General features: G+C 32.7%; 1 protein-coding gene across 1 annotated transcript in view; it reads left to right on the forward strand.

The window, feature by feature from the left end:
• The window catches only part of CATSPERE (catsper channel auxiliary subunit epsilon), a 98636-nt gene that overhangs the window by 31644 nt on the left and 45839 nt on the right, over positions 1-21153 (forward strand). Inside the window, exons 7-8 of the mRNA XM_031438504.2 lie at positions 5323-5429; positions 16428-16920. Of these exons, the coding sequence (XP_031294364.1) occupies positions 5323-5429; positions 16428-16920 (600 nt within the window). The remainder of the gene's footprint in view (positions 1-5322; positions 5430-16427; positions 16921-21153) is intronic.

Genomic DNA, 21153 nt, shown 5'->3' on the forward strand with positions numbered 1-21153 from the left:
CATTTCTTTTGGGTTATTCAACTTTTTGCCATGTAAATTGTTCACAATTGTTTCCTAGGAGCCTTTGTATTTGTGTGGTGTCAGTTGTAATGTCTGCTCTTCTCATTTTTTATTTTACTTAGTTGAGTCTTCTTGTCTTTTTCCTTAGTTTAGCTAAGGATGTGTCAATTTTGTTTTTTTCAAAAAGCCATCTCTTAGTTTTATTTTTTCTGTTATTTTTCTATTTTCTACTTGATTTGTTTCAGCTTTGATCATTATTATTTCTTTCCTTCTGCTCACTTTGGGTTTAGTTTGCTTTCCTTTTTCTAGTTCCTTTAGGTGTAAAATAAGTTGTTTATTTCAGATCTTTTTTAAATGTAGGCATTTACTGCTTCCCTTTTAGTCCTGCTTTTGATACATTCCATAAATTTTGTGTTGTTTTTGTTTTCATTTGTCTTGAGATATTTTTAAAATTCCCTTTGATTTCCTCTTTGATCCAATTACTGTTCAAGAGTGTGCAATTTAATTTGCTTGTATTTGTGATTCTTCACATTATCTTACTATTATTAATTTCTAGTTTCATTCTACTGTGGCTGGAAAAGATACTGAGAATGATTTTAATTCTCTTAAATTTTTAAAACTTATTTTATGACTTAACATGTGATCTGTCCTGAAGAACACACCCTTGAGAAGAACTGCATTCTTTTCGCTGTTGGGTGGGAAGTTCTGTATACACCTGTTAGGTCTGTATGGTCAGCTGTATTTTAAAAATTGCTTTTCTGTCTGGATGTTCTATCCATTATTGAAAGTGGGTAGTTAAGATTCCTACTATTATTGTATTGCTATGAGTTTCTCCCTCCCAACCTGTCAATATTTATTTCATATATTTAGGTGCTCTGATGTTGGGTGCATGTATATCTGTACTTGTTATATTATCCTGTCGAACTGATCCTTTTATCTATCATTATATAGTGACCTTCTTTGCCTCTAGAGACAGTTTTTGACTTAAAGTCCATTTGGTGTAATATAGGAATAGTCACTCCTGCTTTCTTTTGGTTATCATTTGCATGGAATAACTGTTTCATCCATTCATCACACATACCCTACGTGTGTCTTTAAATCTAAAATGAGTTGCTGGTAGACAGCATATTGCTGGATTTTTTTTTTCTTTTAATTGATTCAGCTAGTCTATGCCTTTTGATTGGGGGGTTTAGTCCATTCATATTTAAGTACTTATTAATAGATAAGTTCTTAAAATTGCCATATTGTTCATTGTTTTTGTCTGACGTGCGGCTGTGTTATTCTTCTCTTCCTCTATTGCCATCTTCCTTTGTTGTTTGATTTTTGTAGTGCTTTTTTTCTCTTTATCTTTTGTATAATATATCTGATAGAAACCTAAATACTAGATACTGTTTTTTCCTTTGTGATTACCTTGAGGCTTGCATAAAATATCTTATACTTACAACTGTCCTATTTTAAGTTGATAGCAACTTAACTACAATCACAAAGAAAAGTACACTTTTACTATCTGCCCCATTTGTGTTCCTGTTGTCAGAGTTTACTTTTTGTGTGTGTTAACAAATTTTTGTCTTTTAACTTTCATATTAGGGTTTAAAGTTATTAATGCACCACCATTACGGTGTTACATTGTTCTGTATTTGCCTATATAGTTACCTTTACCAGTGAGGTTTATGCTTGCATATGCTGGGTCCTCACTGGTGAAGACTGTGAAGGCCCATGATGGTAGTGAAGGCTACTGAGGTCCCCTTTCTCTCCTTTTCCCTCCATGGGAAGTTGTGGTGAATGAGATTCCTCGTGGCCCTGAGCTGTGCTGGCCTAGGGGCTGGAGTAATGCAGATAAAATTCTTCTCACACTTTTCTATGCACCATCCTCAGTTTTTGTGCTCCACTTGGTTGTTGAAGCTTCTGAATTGTACTCTGGAGCTCTTCAGGACTATTTTATCCAAGGATAGTTATTAAATTGTGGTTTCTGTAGGAGGACCTCCTACTCTACCATCTTTCTGATGTCACTCCTCTTTATTTTTTTTGTTTAATAATAGCCATCTAAGTGGATATGATGTGGTACCTCATCATGGTTTTGATTTGAATTTCCCTAACAATTAGTGATGTTGGCCATCTTTTCATGTGCTTATTGGTTATTTGTATAAGCTTCTCTGGAGAAATGTCTATTCAAGTCCTTTGCCTATTTTAAAAATTGGGTTGTTTTTGTTGTTGTTCAGTTTTAGAAGTTGTGGGTATATCTGGATATTAATCCCTTATCATATATATTCTTTGCAAATGTTTTATTCCATCCTGTGGATTGTCTTTTTTATTGTTGATAGTTAGGTTTGTTTTTTTTTAACATACAGAAGTTTTTAATTTGGTGAAGACAAACTTGTCTATTTTTCCATTTGTTGCTTGTGTCTTTGAAGTTATATCCATCAAATCATTGCCAAATCCAATGTTATGAAGCTTTTCTCTTGCTTTCTTCTAAGAGTTTTATAGTGTTAGCTCGTATGTGTGAGGAATGAAGTATTGATACCCTCAACAATTTGGATGGATGCTGAGTTTAAAAGCCAATTTTAAAGTGTCACATACTGTCTCATTCCATTTATATAACATTTTAGGGGCAATAAAATTCTAGTAATTGAAAACGGATAAGAAGTTACAGGTAGCAGTTACCAGAAGTTAGAGTTGGTGGGCAGTTGTGACTCTTAAGGAATAACATGAGGGAGTTGCTTCTTTGTGATGGACTATTCTGTGTGTGGTGATGATTACATGAATGTACATATGTGATAAAATTTCACAGAACTATACACAAAAAAGGAGTGCCCATTTAAAAAAATGGTGAAATCTGAATAAGGTTTGTACCTGAGTTACTAGTGTTGTATCAGTATCAACTTCCTAGCTTTGATAATGCACTAAGATTATATAAGCTATTGTCATTAGGGAAAACTGACTCACTTCTTGTGGGTGAAACTGTGGCAAAATAAAATAAAGTTCTATTGAAAGGACAATTCCTTTAACATTTGTCCATTGTACTAAGAATAAAACCCAAACTATTTTCCAAAGCCTGCAATGCTTAGCATGATGTGGCCCCTGCCTATCTTTTCTTTAATCTCACTTTTACTTACTACACTCTAGCTGTTGTCTTTCTTTCAATTCCTCAAATATAATAACTCCTCTCCCACTTCAGAGCCCTTGTAAGTGTTAATTCTGTATGGAACACACCTTTCACAATCGTATTGTGAGAGGGTTCTACTCTCCTCTGGGTGGTGAGATTATTTTCTTCTTTATTTATTCAAAAAATATATATAAATGCAGGTTTTGGAGGCAGAGCCTAAAGTCAGCAGTCCAGTTTTGGACATATTGGTTTGAAGTGCTTAGAAGACAACCAAAACTTGAAGTTAAAAATCTAATTAGATACATGGATCCTAAACTAGATATAAAATTTGGGCTCTAGGCTATACAGCTTGAGGAGTTGTATAGAAACTGGATGATACTTGAAGCCATGTGACTGGATGAGACCACCTAGGAAGAGAATGTACTAGGAGAAGAGTACTAGGATGAAGAGAGCCTAGGACCGAACTGGAGCTCCCCAGCAGAGCAGGAAGGAAAGGCAACGTGAAAGTGGAGTAAGAAAGAAGCACTGCCTGTCCAAGGCGGAGATCAGTCTAGTGTTTCAAATGCTGCTGAAAAATCAAGTAAGATAAACAAAAAGACATTTATTAAATTTAGTAACACGTATAACCATATATTGATGTTACGAGTAGAAGAATACTTTTTTAAAAAGTTTGGTACTAGCATAGTGGAATTTGCTAATAATAGTAACAAAATTAATTGGCATAGTACTTTTTAGAGATCATTTTGCTTATCTTATCTCAAGAATTTTATAAATGTTAATAACTTTTGATCTGTAATCATATTTCCAAGAATCTAACCAAAAGAAATAGTCCTAATGTAGAAAAGACTGTATCTGATGATGTCCATGGCAATAATATTTACAAAAGTGAAAAAAATAAAGCTACCTAAATGTCCAATAGGGGAATGTTAAGTTAGTGATGATAATTCACAATGGAATATCATGCTATCATTTTAAATGATGTTTATATAAGACCTCAGGTTATATAACATGAATACATAACAGTAACGTATATTTGGTAAATCCTAAGGAAATATCCTAAATGTGTTTATTTTTGATGATTTCTTTGATGTAGTTTTTCTATATTTATAAAAGTTACCTTTAATAACCATGAATTACCCTCTTAAGGAAGAAACTTACGTTCTTAAGCTTGTTTACATAATTGTCTAATTGTTTTAACTTCTTCTTAGCCTGTCTTTTTTCTATCATTTTGTTGTATATGTTGCTTGTTGTATTTTATTTCTATCTTATTCTGTGCTACATTAAGAATGCTCCATTTATTCTTTTCTTTTGCAGTTATATGGATAGTTGTATTAAAAGTTCTGAATAGTGAATAAGAGTTTAGAAAAAAATTAAAATACTATTATTTATCAACTATTTATCAGATAAATTTATTTTTCTCTATCAAAATCATTCAATATGTAATCTTCAGGGAGGCCTTTCCTGACCACCATTCCTAGTCTCAAAACAAGGTTAAATCCTCCTCTTAGACAATCCCATAGTCTCAATGACTACACCCTTACTGATGCTCATTACAGCAGTCTCCAAGGTTTCCTTGTGGGTGGTGGACATGTTTCTAGGAAATTAAACAGGAGCATTATTGGAGGATTCTAGACTAGCCCTCATTATCTGATTTTTTAATTCCAGGGATTCCCCATAGTGAAACTATTGCCTCTATTCTAAAAATACCTTCTTAGGGATAATTCCAATCAATTCAGCTTCTTAAGTTTCATGAGAAGAAGAGGGAACATGTCAGATCTATCTTTATGTTAACAGAATTTTTCTGAAAGCCTCCAGATACCATTTGAAAAATGCCTTGAAAGGGTATATTGTTTTGAAGCCAGGCTTATATAGAAATAATTCTAACAGATTAGTTTTAGAAACTCCATTATGTATTTCATTGACATTAAAACAAAGGGCATTTATTTAAGAGCCTCCATAATCTCAGTTTATTCAGGATTCTGATTGTGCATAGTGTTTTCAATGTGTTAGAAACTGTATTATGACTTATTTATAATTCATAAAGTTCTAACAGGGAAGATGTTCTATGGTAGAAAAAAACCCAAAGCTTAATTTTGAAAATGCAGTAAATTTGTAAATGTAAACAATGTTATAATTAAAATAATAAACTCCATATTATGATGTAATTTCAGAATAAGTTGGCTATGAAAAGAGTAAAAAGAGGATTTTTTTTTCCACAGGATTCCGAAGCACTTAGCAAGCATTTAGCCGCTATGGGACAGAAGCCTACCATACATACAACTCAGAGGAGAAAACTTTATTTTCCACATGAACAAATGAAGAATGGGTATTTAATTTTTTAATTTCAAATATACAATTAATCTTTAAAATCAAGTAAAATAACTGTCAGACACTTAAAAGAAATTTTAAAACCCTAGCAGAATTTCATGGAATATCTTATATGTAATTTCTAAGTAGCTTCTTTTAACACATAAAAGTTGTGATAATCGGAACTAATTACCAACTCAGAAAATGCCAGTCACACTCCTGGATTATATTTTGACAATTCATGTTAATAGCTAAACCTCAATGCAAGAGCCTCATTCAAGACAGTGGTAAATCCTGGCAGTATCTCAGAATGTTTCCTGCTGGTTCTTAAAGTGAGCCACAGTGGTATGACTGTTGTCACAATCACTACCACCATCAGTGCACACAAGAACATACATGTGCACGCATGCATGCGCGCACACACACACACATTCCACCTGAGAAGTAGATCTGTTATTGTTAAAGTTAGCAGGTGATCATGGGGTTTCGACAGCCTTTTTTAATCAACTGAGTACCTAGGCACAGGGCAAGGTGCTTATAACTAAAAGATAAAATTCCTGCAGTCAGTGACCTCATAGTTTAATAGAGAAGACAAGTAAACAAATAAATATTATGATAGAAGTGAGCCCAGGGTGAAGTGGAATACATAGAAGGTGCACTAAGGCTCAGAGAGGACTTTTCCAAAGAGCATTTCCAACAGGCGCAACATACAGGAGGGCCTTCAAACAGAGACCTGAGAAAGCAGATGCATTCTAGGAAAGGCAAAGAAGTTCAATTCCTGGGTAAAGTAGAGGGTGCCATTCAGAGAGAGAAAATACTAATGTGGAGCTAAAATTCCTGCAGATTTTATACAATTGTGGTGTTGAGAAGGAGGAGAAACAGCTGCTATAAAACCAAACCAAAGGCCTTGTCTCATTTAGCAGGCAGGTGGAAAGGTTATTGGTACCATTTGTTTCTTACCTATTTTTAACAGCTTTACTGAGATGTAATTCATATACCACACAATTCACCGTTTTAAAGTGTGAAATTCAGTGGTTTTTAGAATACTCACAGAGTTGTGCTACTGTTGCCACTATCTAATTCTAAAATACCATTATCAGCCCCAAAAGAGACCCACTCCCCACCCCACAGCCCTTCGCACTACTAATCTATTTTCTGTCTCTAGGGATTTGCTTATTCTGAATATTTCAAGAGAATCATACAGAGATGGTCTTTTGTGACTAACAGAAATAACTGTTAGCATAATGTTTTCAAGGTTCATCCATGTTGTAACTTGCATTAGTGCCACTGACTCTAGAACAACAAGGGTTTAAACTGCAAAGGTCCACTTACTCATGGAAATTTTTTCAGTAAATACGTGCTACAGTGCTACGTAATCCACAGCTGGTTGAACCTACGGGTGTGGCACTGAGAATACAAAGGGCCAACTCTAGGGTTATACACACATTTTCCACAGTGTCGGCAGAGGAAGGGAAAGGGGCAGCACTGCCCCTAACTCCTGTGTTGTTCAAAGGCCAAGTATATTTCATTCATTTTTATTGCCAAATAATATTCTATTATATGGACATACCAACATTTTACTTAATCTTTTAAAAAATTTATTTATTTACTTTCTATTCTTTTTGGGGGGGAGGTAATTATGTTTTTATTTATTTATTTTAATGGAAGTACTGGGGATTGAACCCAAGACCTTGTGCATGCTAGGCATGCACTCTACCACTGAGCTGTACCCTCCCCACTACTTATTCACTCTTTAGTTGATGAACATTTGGTTGTTTCTACTTTGGGGCTACTATGAATAATGTTGCTATGAACATTTATATATAAGTTTTTGTATGGACATAATTGTTTCATTTTTCTTGGATATATAACTAAGTGAAATTGCCAGGTCATATGGTATCTAATTTCATTTCTTTGTCATCAGAGAAAATACTTTATATGATTTCAGTCCTTTTAAATACATTGAAGTTTATTTCATGGCCTAATATATGGTCTGTCTGGAGAACTTTCTGTGTATACTTGTGAAGAAGCTATAGTTTACTGTTGTTGGGTGGAGTGTCTGATAATTTAAATGCTGTCTAGATGTACAGGTATTAAGGAAATATTGTTAAATGTTATATGATGATTTTGATGTCACTAGTTGTTTAGAAAGTTTTATCTTTTAAAGATACATAAAATTGAAATGGTAATAAAAATTAAAATTAATCTTCAAGGCATCAAGCCCAGATAATTTTGTGAATAAATTCTCTGAAGCCTATTGGCATAAAATAAAAATCTCTATATTATTTAAACTATTCCATATGTTTAAGAATATAGAAGTCTTTTCAATTCATTAAATAAGGCTAGCATAGTTCAAATACCAAATATTGGGCAGACAGAGCCCAACAATAAATAGATTTCTCTTTTAAAATCAATACCACTTTTTTAACATTATTTATTAAACTTCTAGAATGTGGTTACATATGCAAAGATGTTTCAACATTAGGAAATTAATAGTAATAGTGTAGAGAATATTACTATTAGGATAGTAATATTAGAATATTCTGTTAGAATAATATTCTATTAGAATAGTAATAGATTAAAGGAGAAAATGACATAATTGTCATAATACGTATGAAAAGAGGTTTTGATAAAATGTAATATATGCATTCTCAACCTTACGAATAATTAATAAATTGGAATTAGGAGAAAATTTCTTTCACTTAAAACAAATGTACATTTTAGAGACTTACAGTGAAAACAACAAATTAATTGGTGAAACATGAATCATTCTCATTAACGTCATAAAAAATAAAAGCATGCCCATTTTTTACTTGTTTTTCCACATTTTCTTATAATCCCAACCAATGTGATAGAAGCAAAGGGGAAAGGGCAATAAGAAGAAAAGTATCAAAGAGTGAGCAGGAGGAGGAAGAGAAGGAAGAGAATGTCTGGAAAAGAGAGGAAGAAGTGAAGAAGGAGAAAATGGAGAAGGAGAAAGAACTCTGGGTTTGGGGAGGGCACAGGGAAATATTGGGAGTGGAAATTGGTAAAACAGGTAAACTGAACAATATAAACCGGTTTAAAATATTCTGAAGGGAGATTGCTGCAGAATGTTCATTTTAAATATATATAACCTATGGCTTAACATTCCCACTTCTAAGAATTCTTTCTATAGAAATAGTAGTACGAGTATGAGAAGTATTTGTGTGTGTGTGTGTGTGTGTGTGTGTGTGTGTGTGTTCATTTAAGAATACTTTGTCATGAATTCCACCAAATAATTTAAAGAAGACTTACTGCCAATCCTTTTCAAACTCTTCAAAAAATAGAAGAGGGAATTCTTCCAATTCTACCCTGATACCAAAATCAGATAAGGTCACTAAAAGAAAAGAAAATTTCAGGCCAATATCTGATGAATATAGATGTAAAAATTCTCAACAAAATATTAGCAAACCAAATTTAACAATACAATAAAAGTATCATATACCATGATCAAGTGGGATTTATTTCAGGGATACAAGGATAGTTCAACACACACAAATTAATCATGTGATATATCATATTAACAAAATAAAGGATAAAAATCATATGATTACCTCACTAGATAACAGTAAAATCATTTGGCAAAATTCATCATCAATTCATGATTAAAAAAACTCTCAACAAACTGAGTACAGAAGGAACATACATCAACATAATAAAGGCCACATAATAGTAAATATCATCCTCAATGGTGAAAAGTTGGAAACTTTTCCTCTAAGATCAGGAACAAGACAAGGATGCCCTCTCTCACCACTTATATTCAACACAGTACTGGAAGTCCTAGCCAGAGCACTTAGGTAAAAAAAAGTAAAGTAAAAGGTATCCATTTTGGAAAGGAAGAGTAAAACTGTCTCTATTTGTAAATAACATGATCTTATACATAGAATGCCCTAAAGACTCCTCCAAAAACTATAAGAACTTATAAAAATATTCAGTAAGATTGTAGGATACAAAATCAGTATACAAAAATCAGTTGCATTTCTATACACTAACAATGAACTATCAGAAAGAGAAATTAAGAAAATAATCCCATTTACAATTGCATTAAAAGAATAAAATGCATACAATTAAATTTAACCAAAGAGGTAAAAACCTGTACACTGAAAATCATGAGAAATTGATGAAAAAAATTGAAGAAGACACAAATAAATAGAAAGATATTGCATGTTCATATAATAAATCAATATTGTTAAAATGTCCATACTATCAAAAGTAATCTACAAATTCAGTGCAATTCCTATCAAAATTCAAGGCAGTTTTCACAGAAATAGAACAATTCTAAAATTTGTATGAAACCACAAAAGACCTAAAGTAACCAAAGCAATCTTGAGAAGAACAAAGCTGGAAGCATCATATTATCTGATATTACACTATATTACAAAGATGTAGTAATTAAAACAGTATAGTACTGGCATAAAAAAGACACATAAATTAATGGTACTGAATAGAGAGCCCATAGATAAACACAAATATATATAGTTGATTAATTGATGACAAAGGAGTCAAAATACACAATGGAGAAAGGATAGTTTCTACAGTAAATGGTATTGGGAAACTGAATAGCCACATGCAGAAGAATAAAATTGGACACCTATTCTGTATCATACACAAAAACTAACTTAAAATGAGATTGAAGACTTAAACATGTGACCTGAACCCATAACTCCCTAGAAGAAAACATAGATGGTAAGCTCCTTGACATCAGTGTTGGCATTGATAGTTTGGACTTGACATCAAAAGCCAAGTCAACGAATAAAAAGGCAACCTATGGAATTGGAGAAATTAGTTTCAAATCATATATCTGCAATTAATAACCAAAATATATAAAGAACTCATGCAACTCAACAGCAACAACAAAATCCAGTTTAAAATAGAGGAACTAAATGGACATTTTCCCAAAGAAGACATACTACTGCCAACAAGTATCTGAACAGGTGCTCGACATCACTAATCACAAAGGAAATGCAAATCAAAACCACAGTGAAATATCACTTCACACCAGTTAAAATCATCATCAGAAAGACAAGAGATAGCAAATGTTGGCAAGGATATGGAGAAAAGAGAACTCTTGTGCACTGTTGATAGGAATGTAGATTGATGTAGCTACTATGGAAAACAATGTGGAAGTTCCTCCAAAAAAATTAAAAATAGAACTACCATAAAATCTAGCAACTCCACTTCTGGGTATTTACCCAAAGAAAATAAAAACACCAAATTGAAAAAATATATGCACGCCTGCGTTCATTGCAGCATTATTTACAATAACCAAGATATGGAAGGAACCTAAATGATCATCAATAGGTGAACTCACAGAAAAGATGTGATACACAGACACAGACACAATGGAACATTACTCGGCCATAAAAAAGAACGAACTCTTGCTGTTTGTAACAACATGGATGGACTTAGCCTTATGCTAAGTGAAATAAGTCAGACATAGACAAATACTGTATGATCTCACTTATACATGCAATCTAAAAACAAAATAAACAAAACAAAATAGAAACAGACATAGTTACAGAGAGCAAACTGATGGTTGCCAGGGGGAGTGAGGTGTGGGGAGTTTGGCAAAATAAGTGAAGTGGATTAAGAGGTACAAACCTGTAGTTATAAAATAAGTAAGTCACAGGGATGTTCTATACAGTATAAGGAATATAGTCATTAATACTGTAATCACTGTGTGTGGTGACAGATGGTTACTGAATTTATCATGATGATCATTTTCTTACTTATTTGTCAAATCACCATGTTGTACACCTACAACTAACATAACATTTTATGTCAACTATATTTTAATAAAATAAAATAAGTTATATATCAAGCTAATAAAAAATAAATTCAATTTTATGATAACTAGATACAGAATGAGTATAGATTTAACTTAGTTTTTTTGGCAACATGAATGTCAATTGGTTTTCACAGTTGATCTAACAAATGCTTGTACATCTACTGATCAAGCTACTGTTAGAAACTATGGGTATAGTCAAGGCCCCTACCTTCTATATTCAATTTTTTATTTGGAATTCAAGAAATTAAATCATTCAAATTCAAATTCTAGTATGGGAAATGGATAAGTAAATACCTAAAAATATAATATGGTATATCAAGAACTATGAGAGAAATACACCAGGTGATACTACAGAGAGAAGCACATTTAGATAGCATCTTAGGGGTGGTACTGAGTTGAGATAAAAGGGTTTGCATGAACCAGTAATGTGAAAAAAAATGTGGAAAGACTAATCTAGGTTTTTAAAAAGAGACGTAGATTCGAGATATAGCAGATACATAAACAGTTATAGACCTAAACATTTGAAAACTAAAATAGAAAAAAATTCTAGAAAAATAACGATTTTTCAAAAGTGACTCAAAAGGAAATCTAGAAGTTGAGCAACATTTTAACTACAAAGAAACTTAATCAGTATTTAACAAGCTTTAAGGAAGGGAAGAGAGGACTAGCACAGATAATTCCAACAATAAATAAGTAGCAAAATGAAGTTAGCAAGGTAGCATACCCCAAATCAGGCAAGGTCTGTATGAGAAAGAAAAATTATAGGCTAATCTCATTCATGAACCTTGATGCAAAATTCTAAATAAAATATTAGCAAAACAAATCCAACAACAATATATGAAAAGAGATATGACATATAATCAAGTTGGTTTATACTGGAAGTGCAAGGTTAGTATAATATTATAAATGTTTTAATTAACTTACTACATTAATAGATTAAAAGAAAACTACATGATAGTCTCAATAAGGACAGAATAAAGCTTTAAGTAAAAAAATTGTTCTTTACCTCATATATATTAAAATAATTTTAGATTAGTAATAATAATAATAAAATAATCTCAGAAGACAAACCTGTGAAAGGCTAAACTGCAAAACTTAAAAAATAGATGGGATGATATCTTTATTGCCTCAGGATAGGAAACAATTTCTATAATCAATCAAAAGTAACTCAGATTATAAAAGCAAAGATTTGATAAACAACTCATTAACAGGTACAGGACATGATGTTCAACTTTACTAGTAATCAGATAAAAATATTAATAGCCCAAAGAGATCCATTTTACATACACCAGATTGATATGATATGTTAACATTTTAGAAGTTTGTTGGTGAAAATCTGCCTCAGTCCATTCAGGCTGCTATAACAAAACAGCTTTAACTGGGTGGCTTATAAACAACAGAAGTTTATTTCTCACAGTTCTGGAGGCTGGAATTCTGAGATCAGGATGCCAGTATGTTTGGTTGAGGGCCCTCTTCTGAGTGGCAGAATTCTCATTGTATTTTTACATGGTGGAACAGGCTAGAAGCTCTCTTGGGCCTCTTTTACAGAGGCATTAATCCCATTTATGAGGGCTCTACCCTCATGACTCAAGTACCTCCCTGAGGCTCCACTTGCTAATACCATCACACTGGGCATTAGGATTTCAATATATGAATTCTGGGCAAAGACAAACATTCACACCATAGCAATGTGCAAAACTGGAAACACTTACATACATTGTTAGTAGAAGTATAAATTGGCACAATTTGAAAGGTATTTTTACATTATCAGCCAAAGCTGAAGATGCATATATCCAATGGTTCAGGAATTCAATACCAGTATATACCTTAGAGAAATCCATACACAAATATATCACACACAAAAAAGAAAATTACATGCCAATATCACTTATGAACATAAACACAAATATCTTGAACAAAATACTAGCAGACCGACTCTAACAATACTTTAAAAGGATCATACATCATGATCAAGAGGGATTTATCCTAGGGATACAAGGATTTTTCAATATCCACAAATCAATCAATGTGATACATCACATTAACAACTCTAAAGAATAAAAACCATAAGATCATTTCAATAGATGTAGAAAAAGCTTTGGATAAAATTTGCCATCAATTTATGATTAAAAACTCTCCAGACAGTGGGCATGGAGAGAACATACCTCAACATAATAAAGGCCACATATGACAAACCCACAGCCAACATCATAATCAACAGTGAAAGGCTGAAGGCATTTCCTCTAAGATCAGGAACAAGACATGGATGCCCACTCTTGCCACTTTATAATTTTGGAAGTCCTAGTCACAGCAATCAGAGAAGAAAAAGAAAAAAAAGGAATCCAAATTGGAAAGGAAGAAGGAAAACTCACTGCAGATGACATGATACGATAACATAGGAAATTCTAAAGGCACCACCAGAAAACTACTAGAGCTCATCCATGAATTTGGTAAAGTTGCAGGATACAAAATTAATATACAAAAATCTGTTGCATTTCTATACACTTAACAATGAAATATCAGAAAGAGAAATTAAGGACACAATCTAATTTACCATCATATCAAAAAGAATAAAACACCTAGGAATAAACCTAGCTAAGGAGGCAAAAGACCTGTACTCCAAAAACCATAAAACACCGATGAAATAAACTGAAGACAAAAACATGTTAAGATACACCATGTTCTTGGATTGGAAGAATCAATATTGTTAAAATGATTATACTACCCAAGGCAATCTACAGATTCAGTGCAATCCCTACCAAATTACCAATAGCATTTTCACAGAACTGGAACATGTGATCTCACTTTTATGCAAGCTCTAAAAAGTAGTAACAACAATAGCAACAAACTGAACTCATAGATACACAGATCAGTGATTTCCAGAGGCAAGGGGGTGGGGGAGTGGGCAAAAGTGGTCAAAAGGTACAAAACTTCCAGTTATAAAATAAGTATGGAGATGTAATGTAAAGCATCTTGACTCTAGTTACTAATACTGTATTGTATATTGGATAGTTGGTAAGAGAGAAGATCTTAAAATTTCTCATCACGACAAAAACAATTTGTAACTATGTATGGTGATGGTTGCTAACTAGACTTATTGTGGTGATCATCGGCAATATGTAAAAGGATCAAATTATTATATTGTACATCTAAAACTAATATAATGTTATACATCAATTAGATATCAGTTTTCAAAAAAAATCAGGCCAGTGACTACGTGGGGGAGGGTGAGAGAAGAGACATACAGAGATTTCCAAGTCATGGCAATGTTTTGACTCTTGATATGGGTGATTAGTACACAGGTATTCATCTTAGTATTATTCTTTAAAGTGTGTGTTTTGTATCACGTACTTTTGTATATATGATTTACTATTTTGTTTAAAAATTATTAAATAAATATTTTTAAAGAAATATAAATAAAATGTGCATATGTAGAGAATGTCAGATATCCATTTTTAAAATGTTGCCTTGGATGCCGTAAAATATCATCCATATGATTGGACTGATTAATTTGGGTTTAGAAAAGACTGTCCTTATGAAAGCTATATTTTGTGGTAAAACAAGAAAGCAAAATAGAAAAAATAATTCTTGAGCAGGACCTGAAGGACAAGTAGAAGATAGAGATGGAGAAGAGGGACTGGGTGCTCCAAGAGAAGGGAAAAGCACAATTTTGGAAGGCAAAAAGAAAGAACACACCTGAAATATAATACAGCAAGTGAAACTGAATAGGAAAAAAAAATACGCAGGCTCCATAAAATGTATTGGAATGGTTTGAATTTTTTCCTGGATATAATTTAGGGGCCACTAAAGTTTCTAACCAGAACCTGACTTAATGAAATTCAATTTAAAGCAAATAAAATAAATTAAAACATGGTATATATTTAATATGTATATATCTCTCTATATATAGATAAATATATTACTTTATCTCTATTCTCTTCCATAATCTTGCTAAAATAACAGAAAGAAAAGTTTTTAAAGTTGCAAGCCTATGAGGACAAACAATGGGAAGGAAAGCAAGCCCAGAAGATAGAAAGCAGAAAGAGAACTGATAACTGACTTTGTAGAGCACAAAATTCTGTTAAAATTAAGGGCTTGCAGGAGGGAATTCTAAAGTGATGGGAATTCCTCAGGGTGCCTGCAGTCCTGCTCACTGAATATGGAAACCTGGCATACATCCTCCCAGCAGAGTATTAGAAGATTCTTCTTTGGATTAACTGATCAAAACCACTTAAAATAACTTAAATTTGGAGTGGGGCGCGGGGGTGGGGTGGGCAGAGAAGCAGGGTGGGGCACCATGGGAGTAAGAAGTACTCCTCTAAGCTGACTCACAGCCTGTTACTTCTTCTCTCTGAAATATTAGAGGACAGCCAAGGACCGCCAATTACATAAAGCCTCCAACTTGAATGTCGGAGACCTAAATCAGTAAACAGAACAACTGAATTCAAAGGGCACAGCACACAACAGAAGGACACAGCAGGGAGCAAAAGAAAACTTCACCAAAATATATAAATAGTATCTTCACAGAAATAGGAGAAGATGTTATATACATAAAAGAAGATTCATGCTATAAAATGAGAAACAATAAGAAAAAATTGAAATGTGTATACATGTAGTCACTATGGAGCGCTGTTTTAATTACCTGTTGGAAAACTTAGAAAACTAAACAAATTTTCAAAATGAAATCATTATTAACTTCAGGGGAAATACTATAAAGAAACATATATATATAAAATATATATATAACATAATTATTACTGTCTCAGTGGTAAACAATATTTCTGTAGTAATAACAATATAAACACTATAAACTTAGCTCAATACTGTGATATTAATTTGAGAGAAGAGATGTATGGGTAGGTATATCATATGATAGATGCATCTTTAACTGTCATATAAGAAGCCAATAGATAATGTATAAAATTATATATTAAGAGAGCAGTATAAAATATGGAGGATATGGAGACACATTGCAGAACAAAGAGCTGTAAGAATCAAGATTGTTGTTCCTGGGAACAAAAGACGAATGAGGAGAAATGGGGAAGAGGTAGCATTTTAGTACTATTTGTTTTCTTTTACCCAGACGTATGTGGATAAAAATAAAAACTTTATAAAAGATGATGAATGTCAACACTGTGCAAGATGGATCTGGGGGAGAGGGAGAGTGCAAGCATTTTATTCTTATGTTTTCTATTTTTCTCTTCTTAGGGCCTGGCATTTCTCAGTACCAGTGGCAGAAGATGATGTGGTAACTGAGATTAAAGGAAATGAAGTGGCTTTTTTTGATTGTTTCGTTGCAGACACTCTTTTCCTGCTGACTTTTCCTTTTCTGGCAATACCTGAGACGCCTGGTTTTTTACCAATCTCTTCACCACGGGGCAGTCAATTAATGGCATCCCGGGCTAATTGTGTTCCTTCATCTGTTGTGGTGGTAGCTGATATGGAGACCTTTCAGACAAACGATTCATTCCGTACGTGGGTCAAGATCAGAGTACCCCCAAACATTCTGACTGATGATGAAAGACACAGTGTGTCTGATGTGAACCTAACAAAGGATGGAATATTTCTTTTAATAAACGGTATTCTTTACATAAAAAATTTTACAGCATTTACAAGACTGGGAAGCAATGTAAATCTTCCTGATAGTGGAATTATTGGCATTACATCAAGAAAATGGTGTTGGCTCAATTATTTATTGAAGGTTAGTAAAAGATCATGTATATGTATTACACCTACAAATTTAGATATATTTACCATACCATTTAATTCAGTGATCTATCAGAGACTAAACCATGCCCCTCTTTGTACAGTTACTTATGCTTGTAAATAGCTCTATCTTTTCTGACCTAATTTCTCAGAGGCCTCTTTGAAGAGATGTAACTCCAGTAACAGAGAATAAAATGAATCTAAAATATATTTAATAGATTTGTTTAATGGAAAACAAAATGGAAAATATGAGGGAAAAAAGAATCTATCAAATGGCAAGGCAATTATTAAAACTAAAAGCAAGGAAGACATTATCATTAAATTTAGGACGATTATCCTAGAAAGGAAATGTGTCGTTACTAGGAGAGAGCATGTGTGACATTTGGGAGCTCTGATGATATTCTATTTCTTAATCTATATAGTCATTACACAGACTCCTGGTTTGTGATAAATCATTCATATGTGTGTGTGTGTGTATATATATATATATTCCATTTTCTATATGTGTATTCTATTTTTTTAAATTTTAAATAAGTTAAAATATTACTTAGATAAAACTGATAATTGAAATGTAAAACTTAATGATCAGCTTAAATAGAAGATTGGATACAAGAAAAATAACTAGAGCACTGGAAAGTAGAAGAGAAATGAAACAAAATGAAAAACTGAGAGAAAAGGGGATAAAAAACAAGGAAAAGAGGGAAAGAGAGATGAAGGAAAGAATGCAAAAGAGAAGATCCAATCTATACCTAACCAGAATTCCAAAATGAAAGATCAGTGAAAATGAGAAAGAGCTGAAAATTTTTCAGACTTAAAGATATTACTCCTTAATCCAGAAATACTAATAAATCCCAGTTGATATGGGAAGAAAGAAAACCTACTTAGTCACAAAATAGTGAAATTGCAGGGAATCAAATACTAACAAGAGCTATTAAAAGTATCCAAGCAGAAATGACAAATTACAAATAAAATAAAGACAGTAAAACAATTAAACAGGATTCATGGAAGCCAGGAGATTGTGGAATATTCAAATAACTGAGATAAAGTTATTGTCACCTTAAAATGTATGTGTTCAATAAAGCTATCCTCAACAAGAGAAATGTTTGAAACTACTTTAAGAATCAAAACCAGAGACTTTAGAATATAATTAGAATAACTGCAATAAAATTTATTAGATGTGTTCAATAGCAGATTGGCGATGATATAACAGTCAGTAACTGAAGTTACATCAATAGAAAATTTCCAATATAAATAATAGGAAAAAATGTCAAAAGTGAACCAAGCCCCAGAGATCTGTGGGACAATACCAGAATATGTAACATTCATGTCATTGGAATCCAAGGAGGAGAGAAGAGAGTATTATGTAGGGAAAAATATCTGAACAAATAATAGCTAGAAACTTCTCAAATTTGGCAATAATAAGTATAACTTACAGTCATGAAGCCCAGCAGACTCTAATCAATGTAATTACAAAAGAAATTCATAATCAAACTACTGAAAACCAAAGGAAAATAACTTGAAAGCAGCCAGAGAAAAATGATACATTATGTACAGGAGAGCAATGATTCAAGTGATAGCTGATTTCTCATCAGAGGCCATAGGTAACAGAAGGCAATTAATCAACATTATTTGAGTGCTGAAAGAAACATCAACTTAGAATTCTATTCCAGACAAAAATGTCTTTCAAGAATTAAGGAGAAATAAAGACATTCTCAGATGAAGGAAAACTAAAAGAATTTGTTGCTAGCATACCTGCTGTAAAAGAAACAAATGTCTAATAAAGCTTATCAGGTGGAAGGAAAATGAGAAATTAAAAATTTTAGAAATGAGTAAAGAACAACAGAAATGGTAGATATGCAGGTAAATATAATAGATTATTTTTATACCCTTAAGTTCCTTTTTAAAAGTATGATAGGTAAATGCAAAGCTTAAAATATATAACATTTTCTGGTGGAGTTTTTAATATATGTTGATATAATACATGACTATTATAGCATAAATGAGGAAGGGTAAAAGAAGCTAAGGAGTATTGAGGTATCTTCATTCCACTCAAAATGGCAAGGCATATATTGTAACCCCTAGAGCAACCACTAAAAAGTTATACAGGATAGAGTTAAAAAACCCAATAGATAAATTTAAATGGAATAATACTAATTTTTTTTCAATAATCTAAAAAAAAAAAAGGCAGGAAAGGGAAACACTGGGACAAAAATCAGAGGATAGAAACAGAAAACAATAAAATGGTAGTTAAATATAAATGTCAATAATTTCATTAAATGTAAATGACCCTAATACTAATTAAAAGGCAGGGACTGTCAAATTGGATTTTAAAAAAAAGACCAAACTGTATGCTTTCTGTAAGAAGTCCACCTCGTTTTTAAAATTTTTTTTTACAATTTTTTAAATTGAAGTATAGTCATCTTACAATATTCTGTCAATTTCTGGTGTACACCATAATGTTTCAGTCATAAATATACACACATATAACTACTTAATGTAGATACAGATAACTTACTACTTTTGTCTTTTAACCTCCCCACTAGCTTTATAAGTGGCTCATTGGAATTTCCATCTATCATGTTTATTACAAATTCCAGTTCCCATCCTTCTGCTAAAAGTGAGAACTGCTGTGAGTCTTTTTTATGAAGGGCTTATTATTTTGTTTCAAATCTATTTCCTCTTTGACAATTGTTTCAAACTCATTTCCAGCAACAAAAGCTCTAGACTTTAAACTGAATCTTCATTTGGTAAAGTGTCTTTTCACCCCCAATAGTCTCTGTCTTTAATTATCAGTTTGATATCTGTCTACAACCTGTTTGAGTATGGACTAAATATTTGTGCATTAAATAAATATACAAACTTGTTTATTTAGGGAGACAAGATATGCACAAAAGACTCCTGTTGGTTGTCATGGACATAGAAGTTACATTTTAAGTAAAAATCTTTAATAATTAGAAACAGTTGGGGAAGAGACACAGGGGAGAAGGGGGACCTTCACTCCATAAATGAAATTAGGCCCACTGAATTTCAGACATCGTCATCTTTGAAGTGGCCTTCCTCACTAACAGCCTGTGTTCATAAAAGGGTAGTATTGATTTTGTCTAAGGTTTTAAGTTCTCTTCTCTTTTTCCAAGGAAGCTGGAATTGCAAAACTAATTTAATGTTTGAAGTGTTCTTGTATCTCGACCTTAGCTAACATCAAGGTCAAAGAGGCATCCCTGGCCAGAGTGGACAAAAATACATAAGAAAAGAGAAGGCTGATGCTCTTTGAGGATTTAAAAGGGAATTAAGATGAATTAGTTCTATGGATAGAAAAAGTATATAAAAGGATAAAATTACTGGAATAATTCACTTTTATGGTTATATGTGATATATTTCTATATATTTCTGTCTGACATATTATTCAGAAATATAATAAAAATTAAGCCTTAGTAGTTACTATGTTTTATTTTTAAATGTATCAAATTAGAAGGAATTGGAATTGTTAGCCCTGCCCCTAAAATCAAAGATTTTCTATTTAGAAAACAGTATGGAGATTTAGTCAAAAGACTAAAAATAGACTTACCATGTGATCCAGCAATCCCATTCCTGGGCATATGTCCAGAGGGAACCTTAATTCAAAAAGATACTTGCACCCCAATGGTCACAACAGCGCTATTTACAATAGCCAAGACATCAAAGCAACCTAAACATCCATCCACAGCCAGCTGGATAAAGAAGTTGGGGTATAGAGAGAGAGAGCTATATGAATAGTACTCAGGCATAAAAAGGAATGAAATAGTGCCACTTGCAGCAACATGGATGGACCTGGAGATTGTCATTCTAAGTAAAGTAAGCCAGAAAGAGAAAGAAAAATATCAAATGATATCACTTATATGTGGAATCTAAAAAAAAAAAAGACAAACGAATTTATTTAACAGAGGCGGACTCACAGATATAGAAAACAAACTTGCAGTTGCTAGGGGGGAGGGGGGTTGGAAGGAAGAAATTGGGAGTTTGAGATTTGCAGATACTAACTAATATATATAAAATAGATAAACAACAAGATCGTACTGTGTAGCACAAGGAACTGTATTCAATATCTTATAGTAACCTATGGTGGAAAAGAATATGAAAATGAATATATGTATGTTCATGTATGACTGAAGCATTTTGCTGTACACCAGGAATTGACACAACATTGTAAACTGACTATATTTCAGTAAATATATATATAAAAGGTTTTCTA

The sequence above is a fragment of the Camelus dromedarius genome, chromosome 21, assembly GCF_036321535.1.
Source record: "Camelus dromedarius isolate mCamDro1 chromosome 21, mCamDro1.pat, whole genome shotgun sequence".
Lineage (NCBI taxonomy): Eukaryota > Metazoa > Chordata > Mammalia > Artiodactyla > Camelidae > Camelus > Camelus dromedarius.